We start from the raw sequence: 17220 nt of genomic DNA on the forward strand, positions 1-17220 counted from the left end.
TAACTCAGGATTTGTTACTTTTTTGTTCGCCAATATTCTCTGCAGCTCTTAAGAAGTGCCTGTGTTTTGGCACTTGGCCATTCTGGCCACACCTTATCTCATGTGTTAAATTTGTGGTAATGACCTGTGCTTTGAGGGGGAATCCTGTTACCTAGGATTGGTAATGAACATGAAGGTGATGGTACTTATTTATACCCTGCTTTTGAGTCATTGTACCTCAAAAGTAATCTTCTGCTTCGCTACTCTAGTTATTGTACAAATCATGCTCAAAATGTTATTCTTCATGTAGACATGAGAAGATTTATAAGTCCCTGTCCTGCACTGGTTTGGGACCCATTGCTTTGCTTGAGGCCATAATGATTTCCGTGGTTTAGATTATATGAAAATTCTATCTTGCAGTGTTACAACGTTAAAAAACAACCATCGTATTGATATTTTGATAGAAACATTTCGGCGTTTTTAATTGGCCTCGTTGGGAGTTTCTGAAACTCGTAACCAAGGGGTAGGGGGGAGGACGAAGTTAGGTGATATCGATTTTTTTTGTTCAGGCAGGAATGATGCCAAGGCTGGTAGAATTAGGGATAAATGACATTCTAGGCTAGATAAATTTAGTGTAGGAAGATAAACAAGTGATAAGATAAGAAATAAGATAAGATTTATTTCAACAAAGCGGCTATCACAAGCCCAAAAGGGCCAAATTCGCACTTTAGTGTCCGTACAAAGTCCGTGAGGGATGAACGTTCTTCTATATATTTCAGTGGAAACTCTTATTGGGGCAAGAAGGGGGATTTTTCTTGAAACAGAACGTGAGGGGGGGGGGTTCGGGAGTAAATGATCACTAGAGAAAAGAGAAGTAGTACGAAGGTTATGCACGGCATTGTGGGCAAAACACCCACAATGCCATGTATACTACAATTTTGTAGGTATAACAATCCAGTTATAACCGCTAAAGTATTCACTCATAAAATGGGCCATAAGTTAACATGGCCGTCACATGATGGTGAGATGGCCAACCTTATTGATTGTGTTATTGTGAACCGAATACTGGCACAAATGATGCCATTTGTTTATCTATAGTATATAGGAGTGCTGCTACTGACCATTATTAGCCTTAAAATGTGAACAAAGGAGGTATGTATTGGTGGCCGTGGATGAAATTGCAGAAGATCTGGAAGAGGCAGCCAGACGCCATATAGAAAGAATATTGGACTGACATGTTAAAAAATTGAGAGGTAACAGTTAATCTGAACTTGTCCTAGTTAAGGATAGAAACGGGGCCACAGTTAACGCTAAGCAAAGAGTTAAAGAGAAATGGGCAGCCAAATTTGAGATTGTGCTAAACTGGGATAAAATTACAGGAAATGATATAGGAAAAAATGAAAAAATTATGACACTTTGGAAATGAAGAGAAGACTTATTTTGCGAGGAAGAAGTAAAGAAAGTACTGAAAGGATAAAAAAAAAATTAAACCCCATGGGCATATAGTGTGGTAAATATTTTTTTTTAATACAATTTCTTTTAGTATAGTGGCTGTAAAGTTAGAAATAAATTGTTGAAGATTATGAATATGGTTTTTGAAGAAGGGGAAGTACCTAGCCATTTTAGGAAAACTTTAATTAAAACCTTCTATAAGAAAGGTGATAAGAGTGAGAGTGGTATTTATAGAGTCATTAGTTTGGTTTCTTTTGGAAGCAAATTAATTAATATAATGATGCCTTTTAGAATTAAGAGGTGTCATAAATAAACTTTTTGAGAATAACAGTTTGATTTTAGGAAGGAGAGAGGATGTGCCAACCAAATTTTCACTTTTATAACTGAGAAGTGCCTGAGTCATCAAACCCCTTTAGTTCTCAGCTATATAGATTAAGGGCGAATGTTGATTCAGCCGATAGAAGAGCCTTAGCAAAGATCCTATCCTTGTTTTGCTATGCCATATAAAAACATTAAAGGGATCAGTGCTATGTCCAAGAATTTCAGTGCTGCGGTTAAGGTAGGAAATTTGAGGAGGAGGGAGGAGGGTTTGTAGCTGGTTTCGTATTGAATCAGAAGTGAAGTAGCGCTGTGTTCTATTCCTGTTTATTAGGATCATTTTGGTGGACTTCGTCCTAAGGAACACGGTAGAGGCTATGCAAGAGTATGGAATCAAATGGGAGAGAGAGACACTTTTATTATACTATTCATCAATATACAAAAGAACCACATCACCACTTTAGAAAGTCAAAGACTTGTTAGTAGTGACTGCTAAACATTCAATAAACAATAATACCGACTTCAATAACAAAAAAAAAAATGAAATGAGTAAAAAAAATGGGAAAAGAAAAAAATTAAAATAAAGAAGAAGAGAAAAAAAAATCCTACTTAAAAAACAAGACAATAAGCCATCCCATTTAAATTATTTACTTTATCTCTTCCCAGAAGGTGGTTCTTCAGTCTACTCTTAAAATGGCTATCATTTTCAGATAACCTTATACTCGTTGGTAAAGAATTCCATACTATTGGTCCAGCAAACCTGGGACTAAAACTTGCCCTCTGAGAGCTGCGGCACTCCTATACCAAATCATCCATATTTCTATTATAACTGTGTCTCATAACTGTGGTACGAAGACTTTCTTGCAAAAATTTGACGGAAAATTTCAGGGGACAAACCATAAATACTCTGAGATACAAAAATAGGAAGTTGATACTCATGAAGTTGGCTTATATTAAGAATCATGAGTTTTATATAACAATTAACTGTATCATTTTCACCACAGACATCATTTTCTAATAGTCTTTAACTTTATTTTGTAAAACTTGTATAAAATCCAATAGTCCATATCACCACACAACCCTAAGAAATATAAGGCATGACAATAGAATGATGGTTTGTTAAAAGGGCTTAAGGGTTTGTTAAAAGGGAGTTAAAAGGGCAGAACGAGGTAACTGATTTCTCAAACGCCGAATCAGACCAAACCCTCTAGATACCTTAGCTGACACCTGATCACTATATGCTTTCCAATTCAGATTTTGATCAAGCTGGAAACCAAGGTATATCATCAAAGCTAATTGTTTCAATGCCCTATTAAAAAGAAATATTTTTCCACTTAAGTCAACTGGACTTCCTTTTCGACTAAACAATATAAAATGAGTTTTTAAAACATTCACTGATAAACGGCTAATCCTTGTAAAAATTAAAAGACGACTTAAAGCTTGGTTAATTTTCTCCACAAGATCATCACATGATCTCCAAAAGATCAAATGGCAAAGTAGAACTATTCTAGACTTAGGTTGTAGGGATGATTTAAGCATCCTGAATAGAAATGTTAGTAAAAAGAATGATTTTTTGGGGGTCTTGAGAGTTCAGCTTGCAAGAATAGGTTTGAAAATCAACGCTTACCAGGTAGTATTATCAGTGAATGGTATTATTATTGTTGCCCCCCCCCCTTCTTGAAAGATGCCTGGTGGCTCTTTTGGCTTTTTTGCGTGCATGGATGTTGCAATGTTTTTTCTGTTACTTAGTATCTATTCAGGCAATAAATCTATATTGGATTGAAAATCAACGTAAAGAAGAATAATTCGCTAAGACTTGAAATAAATGAAGGCGAAGAGGTGATGATGAGAAATGAGAAGATTGATCAAGTTGAATGGCCCCGCTTACCAGGTAGTATTATCAGTAAAGGGGGTGCATGCAATGAAGATGTTAAAAGTAGATTAGCCAATGCTTAAGGTGTTTTTCTCGCAGATGAAAAAAGTTAGGAAGCTACAGTGATGACAGCGGTCGAGTACAGTTCACCAACGTAGGCGCTCCAAGAATAGGAGGAGGATATCTTGGATGTTTTCCAGAGGAATTATCTACGTATTCTTTTGGGTACCCGTCTTACTGATCGTATTTCAAACAATAAGCTATGCGAAAAATGTGGTTTTATTCCACTTTCCAGGGCTTTAATGAGAGAAAGGTTGAGGTGGCTAGGGCATTTTATGCGGATGAAGGATGACTCGCCAAAGATCGTCCTTTCGGGCCAACTGTCTAGGGCCAAACGAAAAATTGGCCAACCCGTCTAGGACCAAATAGAGTAGGAAGAAGCTGTAAAGGAGGATTAAAGAAAATTATTACTTCTTGGGAGGGTGAAAAGGAGGCTTTGAATAGATTGGGACGGAGGAGGATCCTGGGTAGCTCTGTTGGGCTCAGAAGGCTTGGTGCTGTACTGAATTGTTCGTGGTAGCAGCACTATTAGTATTGTACCTCTAGTTTTAGGTTATTCCTTATTTGTCATCAAACGATTTAAGACCTACGTTAAAATTGCTTTACTTGCCTACTGGATTTATATATATCACATGGCTATGCTTGTGCCATTGAGGTGTTGATGAGTCCAAGACTCATTTCATCTGATAATGAATAATTTCCTGATTTATGTGTTCCACTTTCAAGGGCTTCATTTACGATTAGACTGAAGCTAAGCCTTTTGAAGGCTCAACTTTTTATTCGCTATACTGTTTACTTTTTTTTATATGTTTGTTCATGTTCATTGTTTTTCCAGTTTTTCTTGTCGTACTTTACGGCCTTTTCTTTGTTGTAATAACTTATTAACTTGAATTGAGTTTCTGGAATACTTCATGGATATGGAATGGGCTATGTCGCTTTTAGCGCCCCATACTAGTCTGCATTTTGATCCATACTTTCTTAAGAAATAGCATGATTATGAACTGTCTCAGTATTCTGTTTTTGGTATTTTTCTAATTTTAATTCTTTATATTGTGTGTTCTAACTCGCAAGCGGAAAATACAAGCTTCAGCATTATATCATATTTAATTTGATTCTTTTTTTTTATTTCAGATAATGACGAACCCCTCCTGAGTGGATCTGGTGACGTATCAAAAGAATGTTCTGAATCAGAACTTGAATCTTGGGCCCAGGTTCTAGATGCTTGGAAGGAAAATTCTAATGTCCTTCCAAAGCAACTTCACTCTTTAATCAAAGGAGGAATCCCTGAAGCTCTGAGGGGAGAGATTTGGCTACGGCTTGTTGGATGCTTTGACCAATCAGAATTGATGGACTCCTACCGAATACTCATTACAAAGGTAAATTTGATTTTCACGCAACATCTACAAATTAATCAAGGACGTGAAGTTGGGAGGAGAAGAGGGGAGTGTTCAACTAATTGCTCCCCCCTTAAATCTGAAATTATTCTCTTTTGTATCTTCTTTGAAAAAGAAGAATGAAAAAATCTATCCCCCCCCTACATTTTCCTGAATTGTCGGCGTTGACAGTAACAATAAAAAGAAGACGTTCTCCACATCCTTTGTTAGTCTTTAATAATTTTTCTGTATGTAACCCTTTGTAGGTAAAAAAGAAAAACAAGTTCTCCACATACTTTGTTAGTCTTTAATAATTTTTCTTTGTGTAACTTTTTGTAGGTAAAAAAAAGACATTTTCCACATCCTTTGTCAGTCTTCAATAATTTGTCCGGCTGACTGACCGTATTTCAAACAGTAGGTTGTACGAAAAATGTGGTTCAATCCCGCTTTCTAGGGCTATAATGAAAGAAATGTTGAGATGGCTAGGTCACGTTCTACGGATGAAGGATGACAGATTACCGAAGATTGTCCTTTTTGGCCAACCGTCTATGGCTACACGGAAAGCAGGTCGTCCTTGTCTGGGTTGGGAGGATGTCATAAATAAAGATTTAAAGGAAATGGGAACTTCCTGGGAGGGCGTAAAGAAGGAGGCTTTAAATAGATTAGGTTGGAGGAGGAGCGTGCGTAGCCGTGTTGGCCTCAGACGACTTGGTGCTGCAGTGAGTTATTAGTAGTAGTAGTAAGCCTTTGTAGGTAAAAAAAAGACGTTCTCCACATCCTTTGATGGTCTTTAATAATTTGACTTAATGTAACTCTTTGTAGGTAAAAAAAAGACGTTCTCCTCATCCTTTGTTAGTCTTTAATAATTTTTCTTTATGTAAACCTTTGTAGGTAAAAAAAAAATGTTCTCCACATCCTTTGTTGGTCTTTAATGATTTTTTTGTAACCCTTTGTAGGTAAAAAAGACGTTTTCCACATCTTTGTTAGTCTTTAGTAATTTTTCTTTATGTAACCCTTTGTAGGTAAAAAAAGACGCTCTCGTTCTCCACATCCTTTGTTAGTCTTTAATAATTTTTCTTTATGTAACCCTTTGATGGTAAAAAAAATACGTTCTTCACATCCTTTGTTAGTATTAATATTGTTTCTTTATGTAACCCTTTGTAGGTCAAGCGTTTTATTCTTAACCTCCAGAGATTTTTCCAGATTATAGTTTTAATAAAGATATTGGTTTCTACTATTAAGGGGATTCGATACCGTTAAAATCATTTTGCGACTGTCAGCGTCGGTTGACCGTCTCAAAGAAAAAGGGCCTATTAGGAAATTTTGACAGTACCTCTGAGAACTCCCAAAACAACTTTGGTAATAATTGATAAGGGATATAAAATATTGCAAAAGTTCGGAAAGTTAGCGAGAAAGAAAATGTATAATCTCTTCTAATTTTTAGGCAAAGTACTGTCTATTCAATGTAAATACAGCATGGATAATATGCATACTATGTCGGCAAGGTTTTCAATAAGGATGGCTAGGACAGCCGGGAACTTCCAGCGCTGTTAAACCATTCAAATGATACTTCTATTGGGCTGATTTTTGTTGCTACCTAGCGGGTATGCAAGGACATTTTCAGCGATAACCTCTTCCTGAACTTTAGAATAAATTTGTGCTCCCTTCCATCGAAACAACAAAATTTTTTACTCTCTAATGATGTAAGTTTTTATTAAATCTGAATTTCTCTATCTCCAGCACAAAACGGGAGGAGTTAAATTATTTTTCTAAAGTTTCTGGGAAAGGTGGCGTTGGCTTTAAGTTTTTCAGTTGTTTGTTCGAACCTAATGTCCAAGCTCTACATGCTATGACTAGACCGCCAGATCAATCTTAAATAATATAGCCACAGAAAATAAAATTTTTATTGTGGACATCTTGTCCTTTATAGAAATTCGAAACCTTAAATTACTGATTATTGATATACTTATTACCGTTTTCAAGCATATGGATTGGAAACCTGCATAATTCTTAGTCTTGTTTTTATGAAGACGATCCTGATCGTCCCTTAATATTTTAATATTTTTAATATTTTCCCTTAATAATTAATATTTTCCCTTAATATTAAATATTTTACGTATTTGAATCCACTATCTTATTAAAAGAACTTTCTGTTTTGCTGTTACTGTTTGTTTGTTTGCATAAACGTACTTATAGGCCATTCGTAGAAGGATTTTCATTTTATTGACTTCAAAAAACACTCAGGACGTCATGTTAGTTTCAAAATGGCTTCTCTTCGTTAAGTATTCATTGGCCCCTTCTACCTGTAAGTTCCAAGCCAATTGGCGAAAAATAAAATTTGATTTTTCGAATATCGTTACGGATCGATAATGCCAAAGTTTTCTTTCAAGATTTTTATTCTCATTGAAGTCGCCTCGTCTCTTTCTACATGCCGGGAGAAAAGTCATTTTCTGGGATAATCTTATATCATCAATCATAATCCATTTTTTCTTCAAAAAGTGTCTTTGTCCAAATTCTTTTGACCTAATCTAGATCAATCAATCAATCAATCAATTTATTGATACTAAAAGAAAAAACTATTACAAAAGTAAAGTGGTTACTAGGCCCAAGAAGCTTTGCTTGTAATGGACCACAGAGAACAAGAATAAAACACTACTATAAAATATATACAAAAAAAAAAAAAAAAAAAAAAAAAAAAAAAAAAAAAAAACACTGGAACAAGACAAGGACATTGAATAGATAGGATATTTAACAGATAGAAGATTTAGAAGGAGATTAACATATAGCTGAAAATGATTTTAAAAGAAGAGAAGAGACATACAAATTAGGAAAGGATTAATAAAGAGAGAAAAATTATTGAATTGGAAATACCCGACGAAATAATGCCTTTGCAGAAAGAAAAAGAGGGACATCCGAAGGGATGGAGTTCCATAATAGAATTGATTGATATACTGGAGACCTCTGGCTTGCTGTAGAAGATCGTTTTGGTAAAATAAATCGTCGAGAAGAATTACGTAAAGAAGAAAAGTACCTACCTGAGCCTGTCCGTGAGAAAAACTGCTGTAGAGGCGGTGGGAGAGTACCTAGAAAAGCAGAATGCGCAAAATAAAGGGTACTTTTACCTATAATATGATCCAGCGGAGCTATTCCAGTATCATTATAAAGATCAGAGGAAGGGTAAAGCCGAGGGAGAAGAAAAGTAGCCTTCACTGCCCTAATTTGGGCTCTTTGAAGTGAGCAGAGAAGAGATTTATTATTGTTACCCCAGACAGAGCAGCAATAAGAAAGGTAAGGATAAATAAAAGCATAATAAAGAGAAACCATAATATCAGGAGGAAGAAATGAGTTAATCCGGTGCAACATTTAAGACTGGCGGAGGATTAAGGAACGGGTGTGAGTTATATGCGGTTTGAAAGAAAGAAAACAGTCAAGATACACAAAAAGAAATTTCACCACAGTAGCTTGTGGTATAATATCATTCCCAAAAGTCAGGGTGATTGGCTCCTGTACGTCTCGCATACGGTAAGGGGTCCTGAAGTTGACAATGGCACTCTTTCGGCTGTTACGAGCCATACCATTTGACCAGCACCAATCCTTTATTTTATCAAGAAGACCTTGAGCCATAGAAGTGGCAGATGGCAGGTCCACCGCAGCAATGAAAAAGTTACTGTCATCAGCAAAAAGAACAGGGTGAACATGGGGATGAAGACCATCAACAAGATCATTGATGTAAATTAGAAATAAAAGTGGACCAAGCACAGAGCCTTGTGGGACACCTTTGAATACAGGCAATGTAGAGGAAGAAATACAGTTAACCAAAACATACTGAGATCTCTCTGAGAGGTAGGACCTAAACCATTCTAGTGGGACTCCATGCACTCCAAATAAAGATAGTTTAGACAGAAGAACATTGTGGTCAACCATATCAAAGGCCTTAGAGAAGTCGAGAAATAGACCCAAAACACACAAGCCCTTGTCCAGATTAACACGCACAAACTCAGTTGCATCAGAAAGTGCGTGCAAAGTAGAGAATGAGGGACGAAAACCATACTGATGGTTAGTGATGAGAGGATTTCCAGCAGTCGAATTAGTACTAAATACAAATGAAGAGAGTCGACGATACACTACTTTTTCAACAACCTTTGAGATGACGGGAAGAAGAGAAATAGGTCTGTAATTTGAAATTAGAGAAGAATCACCTTTTTTATGCAAGGGTACAACGGTAGCAACTTTAAATAAATGAGGAAAAATACCAGAAGAAAGAGAGAGGTTAGTTATATGTGAGATGGGATGAGAAACAAACTGACTGATTTTTTTAAGGACATTATTACTCAAACCAAAACTATCAACTGAACAACTGCTTGGAAGTTGAGAAATAATAATAGAAATCTCAGTAGTACTACATGGGGAAAGGAAAAAAGACTTCTCTGTCATAGGAAAACAACTTACTCTACTCAGGGGTGGAATGAGAACTGAGGGAAGTGTGGTGAAATACGAATTGAAGGCACTTGCTAAGGATTTTTTATCCACAACAGATCCATCAGCTTTCCTATAAAGAGATGGGGAAGATTGTTTGAGTTTCTTACGGGAGAGAGCTTCATTAATTACAGTCCAAACCTTGCGCAAATTCCCTTTACACTCATTAATTCGACGTGAAAAATACAGCTTTTTTGCTAAGCGAACTGAAGAAGTGAGCACATTTTTGTAATGTTTATACTTCAGAAGATCTTCCTGTGTCTTACTTTACATGCAGCCTTGAACAAAGACGCCTTCATATGGGTTGCATTGATCAGACCTCTAGACATCCATGGGCATTTAGGTGTAAAATTCCTTGGCCTCTTTCTAAGAGGAAAATGCTTATCCAACAGAGTGCCCATACGACACAAAAATAATCTAGTTGCACTATCAGCATCATTAGCTTCAAGAACACTAGACCAATCATTACTCTGAAGACTATGTATTAAATTAGAAATTTCTCTATCTGTAAAAGTTCTAAAAGAAGACTTGCCTTTCTCATCCACAGTAATCTCTGTTTTAGGCACAGATAGTGATAGATAAATAGAGAAGTGATCAGAAAGATCAGTGAAAACAAGACCAGACGAGAACTTCAAATTAGGAGAAAGAGAAGTGAAAATATTATCTATTAAAGTGGCAGAATTTCTTGAAGGGTCAACGCGTAAAGGAAAAAAAATTGAAGGAAGTAGCCCAGAAGAAGAAAATACATCAAAAAGATGGTCACATTCATCATTTGATCCAACATTTAACATATTACAATTAAAGTCTCCCAAAACACAAATCCGTTTTTTAGAGAAAGTCCCCACACCAGAAAGCTGATCAAGCAAATCACAGAACAGATGTGTTGGAAAAGGTGGGGGCTTATAGAACAAACAAACAGTATCACATGCAACCTGGCTTTTCAGATCAATAACAAGAGAATAAACTGTCCTACTATTAGACACCACCGATGTAAACAAGGATTCAAGATCAGATCTTCTACAAAATTCAATACTAGATTTTATGAACAAAGAAATACCCCCAGAACACTTTGTTACCATTCTAGGGACATGAATAGCAATATAACCATGCATGTCATAAGCTGTAAAATTATCACTGTCAGATAACCATGTTTCCGTCAAGCCTATGACATCAAAAGGGCAAGAATTATCAGACCACAGATACGATTTAAGAGTGTCCCACTTATCTCTTATCCCACGCACATTCAAACAAAAAACATTAAAGCAACTGTTTGAAGAGAGTGAGGGCATAATATTATCACAATAATCAATGGTGGTGTGATAATTACAGCTAGAACTAACCATAGATTCAAGGAGAGGGTCAGAAGTGTGTGCCTCTTGTTTACCAGCACTACTTGGTTTGATCAAATATAACTGAATTAAGAATAGAAGAATTCATAAGGAAAGAGAAAATACCCATATTTATCTCAGACATATAAAACCTTCACAAATGACACACTATCCATAGTACACTTGAAGGTAATGGAATCATAAACAAAGAAAAAGAAATATCAGTGGGATGGCAGATATTAACCAAAGAAAGGGGTCAAATAATGTGGCACCAATCAGGAAAAGATGAGCTGTGAGTGTTAAGGCATGACAAACAATGACAGAAATTAGGCTACATAAAGGCAATAGGATCTCAAAGAAATATAAAGAGACATTAGTAGGATGGCTCATAATATTTGAAGAATAGGCTAAATTTACAATATGGGACCAGTAAAATTTATGTGAGCTGTAAGTGTGCTGACATGACAAAAGTGTGATAGAAAATAGCATACATGAAGGTGATAGGAACACAAACAAATACAAATAAATATCAATGGTAAGACACACAATATTCAAAGAATAAGACCAAAATAGATTTGAGCAATCAAAATTATGTGATCTGCATGTGAACACACAGAACAAAGATATGGTAGAATTAAGGCAAAATAAATTTGTCAAAGTACTGGCCAAAAGTATAATGTGGAGCCAGTCAAGATTATAAGAGCTGCAATTATGCTGACATGACAAAAATATGATTGAAATTGGCCTACATGAAGGTGAGAAAGTCAAAAACAAAAATAAAAAAAATTCAGTAGGATGGCATATATTAATCATAATATTGGCCCAAAATATAATATGGGAACAGTCAAAACTCGATGAGCTGCAAGTGTGCAGACACAACAAGAACGTTCTAGAAGCCATGCAACATGATGGTGATAGGATCACAAACAAACATAATGAAAAATCAGTGGAAAGGCACATATTAATTAAAGGAGTGGCACAAAATATAATGTGTAACCAGTTAAAATTATGTGAGCTATAAGTATGCTGACATGACAAGAGTAAAACAGAAAGCAAACTACATGAAGGTGGTAGAATCACAAACAAACATAGAGCAATATTAGTGGGAAGGGACATATCATCCAAGGTATTGCCCCAAAGCATAATATAGCACAAGTCAGAATTATGTGAAGACAGTGAAGAGTGAAAAAGGAAAAATGTAAGAACATAAAATAAATTCATACAAAAACAATTCAACATATTATAACAAAGTGAACTAAAATCCATCACTTCAATTTTCTGCATTTGCAGCACACAAATCAATTTCATCCTGATCACTGAACTTAACTACTCTTCCAGACTGAGCTTTATACAGGATATCACCTTTACTGGACCAAACATTACGTAAACCAAGCTTTGACTTGGCATATGAAAGAAGCTGTAAGCGTGGTTTTGTAAGCATCTCAGAAAATATCCTGCTTGATTGCATCAAGCTTATCTGAAGAAATAGTGGCATCATGTTGAATGAATGCCTGTTCCTCTTTCATTTTGGTCACAGCCTCATCTACCTGGGTAGAGATCTTGGCCAATATGAGGTCATCAAGTAACCCTTTCACTGAAGATTTAAGGCTGTCAGGATGCAGTGAATCTGCTAACATTTTGTGTTTAATTTGTATATTATTCATGTGGCTAGTCAGGATGAGTATTTGCTCTGAGACAGATTCTGATCCAGAGAATTGGAGTGAGCTGTCTGACCTAAGTTCACGGGGTGGCTTGATTTGACCTTTCATTACTTACTTAATGTGAACAACAAGACAGGTACAGAGTAAGCAGTAGTATATGGCAGGCTGGGTATAAGGCAGGATATGGTTCACAATCTAGCAGCAAATTTCAAATAACAAAGCAGGAGCAAATTAAAATTAGCATAGGTCTCACCTGATGAGTCCCCTCTTACACCCCAGGGGTAGGGGCTGCTAAGTATGCCTGCCTTTACCCACTGGTAGGCAGGCAGAACCAGTACTTCGGGCTGCTTAAAGCGTTGTTGGTAAAGCGTTGTTGGACTTCAGATTACTCCAGTTAATATTAACACGTCTTTTCAATTTTTAAATTTGGCGCCAAAAACCCATTAAACTGATCAGAGACGAAAAAAGTTTGTTCCATTTATGGAGTGCCAATCTTCGGCGCAGCCAAATTTTTTACTGTTAAGATTTAGCTTCATCTAAAATAACCCAAGTCCATTTGCTTCTTGTAATTGCGGCTGATCGGAAACTTGCCGAATTCTTGCCCATTGTGTTTTTTGGCCCATTTTTGGGCGAATTATTCTTTTCCAAGTGTTTTTTGCCGTTTTTGCATTGGAGTTCCCTTCACTCAAATACTTACGGACACAAGTTTCAAGCGGATTAGAAAATATTAGCCCCTTTTTGGGACGACGTTTGTAAGATAAGATTTCATTAATCATGAAATACGCATACGATATTACATTGTACTATTACCCAAAGGCTCTTTGGCCTGTCAAGAAGGGGGAAGACAAACGAGTCACTTACTCAGAACCAATTCGTTGGTTTGTGTGAACCAATGATTTTTTGTATAGTTTTTTTTTTTTTAGAATGATTTAGTTTTTTTTTTCTATTTGTCTAATATGACTGTGTAAGTAACAGTAGTTTTCAGCGAAGTGGAAACAAAAATACCAGTTATTTGAACACAGTTTCCCGAACACCAGGCTTCATCACCGTCGAGGCAAGTTAATTTGGCGTTCTGTTACACCAATATCAGCTAAGATTTTGTCGTGGTTTCTTTGATTTGAAATATTGTAGGCAGAAATACTCTTTTTTTTAGTTTGCCTTGATAAATCGACTGTTACTGTTTGTTCTCTTTTGGAATATTTCAAGTTCCTTATTCTAAAAGTCATTATTTGTTTTTTATCCTCAGTCTTCTTCATGTGGAAAATTTTAGGTTTTAATCAAATGTTGCAAAGTAAAGGAACATTTGCCGTACACAGGGCGCGTCAGTCCTCAGGTGAGCCAAAGTCTTGCAATCCAGGATTCTTTTTCGGGGGGGGGGGAGGTTACACAAAAAAAACTTAAAAAGATATAAAAAAAATTTATACTCATTTTAGTTACGTTTTTACGAGTCGGGTAAACATTTCGGGAGGGGGAGGGTTTCAAACCCCCTAACCCTCCAATGGATACGCCCTTGGTTGTACATATTTTTTTTCTTATCTATCAATAAACAAAATAAATAGAATATTTACAACATGCATAATAGGTAAATCCACCGTCGTCACCGCTCTTACCTTTGAGGTAAAATATGTTTTTTTTTAATATTCTGCACTTGACAGTTCAAATTTTAAATTCGAAATAGTTAAATAGCAAATAAAGTTTTAAATTCAAAATAGCTAGCTCGTTCCTACGTGTCCCACCGGACTCTTTTTAGTATCAATAACTTTATTTTTATTACTACCCAGCAGTAAAAGATGACTTTATTTAGCTATTCAAAAGCTGTTTTCCTATGATAGAGAGAAAGTTTCAAGGCGTTAAAAATACAGTCAAACTTAGATATTAAGCAGTTTCTTCTAGAAAGTTTCTAATTTGGAAAGCCGGAGTTGCAAAATAATGGGACATTCGTTCAGGGGTAATGCTTATTCATAAAATTCTTCGTAACCTATTCATGTCACTGATGACTGTGTCAATGTTGCTACTGAGCCCTAGGATATAAGGATAAATACTTTATATAAGGTGGCCCTGCATTCAATGCTGTATCCCAGGGGGGGCTAGTGGATTTGAACCCTCCCCGAAATGTTTGTCCGACTCGCATAAAACATAATAAAAATGAATATAAACACATTTTTGATGGTTTAAAAATTTTTTTGTACCCCCTCCCCCCGAAAAAACCTTGGATCTGGCCCTGCCTGACTTAGTAACGATATTTCACCCAACTTAATAACATTCTTAGGTTTCTCCTGTTTGGAATGGATGAAGAGAAATAATTTAGTATTTTGAATGAACCAATTTATTTCTAACCTTTATAGTCATTTTGTTTGATTCAAGATATCGCGCCCAAAACCAAGAATTGGAAAATGATTTAAAAAATTTGGAAAAGTTTTCTTTGTGGATTTTTATCTTCTGGTTGCAATTTTAGAAGTATATAGCCTTGAAATGAGATAGAGAATGTTAACCGGTTGCAATTAGGACAAAATATTTAAAATCTCCAAGGCCACTGTGTAGAGTCTAATGCTTATTTTATTTATGCGGTTCAGCTAGACAGTGAAGTCGCTACAGATTTTTGTCATATTTAAACCCTCAAACAGCAACTTAGGTTGACAAGCTCTAAGGCCTTAGTTTTATTCTCTTGAAAAAAGTTTGAGACGCGTTGTTCTTTGGTTTTATGAATCCGCAGGGTCCCTGACCCTTGCAATTTTCTGGGAATACTCCAAGATCTCCAAATTGAGTTTAGCTTCGGAAAACAGTTAAGTAACTGAACTGTCTGTTTCTATGATTTTGCATTTGGTAAAGTCTTGGCTTAAAGTGAAGACTTTACGTTCAGTGGCTTGTATAGTTCAATATAAATAGCATACTATCCGACTCCTATTTATTTTTGACGTAATACCTTAAATTGGGAATTTGTTTTTCAATAACACATTGTCTTTCTATGACGAACAAATAAATATTCAAAGTCTATTTATTAGACAGTGAAAACCGATATTTTGACCTTATATACAGCAAACGTTTGCAGATATACTAAAGCATTAAAATTAAAAGTAACATTTTGTACAGAAAAAAATAATTACTTCCGGTTCACTGGATTTTTAGAGAAAGTTGAATAACTGGGCATATCCAAAGTCTTGTGTTGCAAATTTTCTTCTTAAATATTGCTCAAATGTAAGTTTCATTACATTAATTTTGCAACTAGAAGACGGAGAAGGTTTTGCCACCATCATTAGAAATTCAACTTACATTTAGGCAGTATTAAGGAAGAAAATTTACAACTCAAGAATTTGGATGAACCCAGCTTTTGAACTCACTCAGAAAAATCCAGCGAGTGAACTGGAAGTAATTATTTTGTTCTGTATAAATGTGCTAGTTTTAATTTTAATTTAAAATTTTTAATTTTAATTTAATAATAAAAATCTAGTAAATGAGCTGGAGGTAATAATTTTGTTCTGTGTGTAGATGCTAGTTTTAATTTTAATGCTTTACTATATCTGATGATGGCAATCGCTGCATATGTGGTTGAAATATCCAGACTTTTGAATTTGTTTTCACTGTCTAATAAGTGGACTTATCCCCATTTGAACACTTATTTGATTCCTATTTACCACATGGATCCATATTTAGTAGTGCACACTTTCGCAGTGCTAGTCCAAGTCCCCACCCCCACGGAAAATTCTTCCCGTGGAAAATACCTTTCGAAAAGTATCTGTGTATATACCATTAACCAATTCTATACATAAACAAAGGGAAAATTTCATAAATTTCACCCCTTTCTCCGCTGGCTGTGGGGATCATTTTATCTCCAGAGGCACATTTCTTTAAACTAATGCTGAAAAAATGCCTATCTGAAAATTTTGATTAAACGCCTTTGGGTAAAAATGGGCATTGAAGAGGGGCTAGTGGCCCTCCAATCTTTTTGGTAAAGGGCGTAAGAACTTTTAATTTCCTTTCGAAAGGGTCTTCTACTGATATTCTAGGACCATTAGTTGCATACGATATCCCCTGAGAAAAAAAAAAAAAAAAAAAAATTAACACACATCCATGACCTTTCTTCTGGCAACAAATACAAAATTCCGTATTTTTACTGATGGGAGCTTGAAAGCTCTACTGCAAGGTTCTCTGATACGCTGAATCTGATGGTTATTTTCATTAAGGGGTCTTTGGCGTTTCCCCCCTTTTTCAAAAATCAGGCAAATTTTCTCAGGCCCGTAGCCTTTGATGGGTAAAGCTAAACTTAATGAATCTTGTATATTTGGAGTCAGCATAATGAAAAGCCAATCCTTGTGATGCTGCCATTGATGCCAAAATTCCGTTATTTTAGAGTTTCGGTTACTATTGAGCCGAGTCGCTTATTATAGTTCTTTACCACGAACTTGATAAAAACATCTTTTGATTCTCCTTGTCATGACGAGATTCGGAGGCTTTAAGCTTAGTTTTTCTTGGAGTGGTTTGAAAAGGTAAATTCTTTTAATTTAGATTACCAAGGCTAATCCGAAAATTCTGGCTGATGAATATCAAAATTGATCATTAGGGAGAAAAAATAATCCATCGTGGACATCTGGAATATTAAATTTCCTCTTTGCTGTTAATGAATCACAGTAATACAAAAAATAAAAAGAAGATAAAGCGAAGGAACCGAGTCAAAAGCTACTTTCTTTCTCTTTTAGTTGACA

At 35.8% G+C, this 17220-nt stretch overlaps 1 protein-coding gene across 1 annotated transcript in view; it reads left to right on the forward strand.

Moving 5' to 3' along the window:
- The window catches only part of LOC136035493 (rab GTPase-activating protein 1-like), a 285782-nt gene that overhangs the window by 87964 nt on the left and 180598 nt on the right, over positions 1-17220 (forward strand). Inside the window, exon 9 of the mRNA XM_065717324.1 lies at positions 4814-5058. Within this exon, the coding sequence (XP_065573396.1) occupies positions 4814-5058 (245 nt within the window). The remainder of the gene's footprint in view (positions 1-4813; positions 5059-17220) is intronic.

Source organism: Artemia franciscana, chromosome 14, assembly GCF_032884065.1.
Source record: "Artemia franciscana chromosome 14, ASM3288406v1, whole genome shotgun sequence".
NCBI classification, from domain to species: Eukaryota; Metazoa; Arthropoda; class Branchiopoda; order Anostraca; family Artemiidae; genus Artemia; species Artemia franciscana.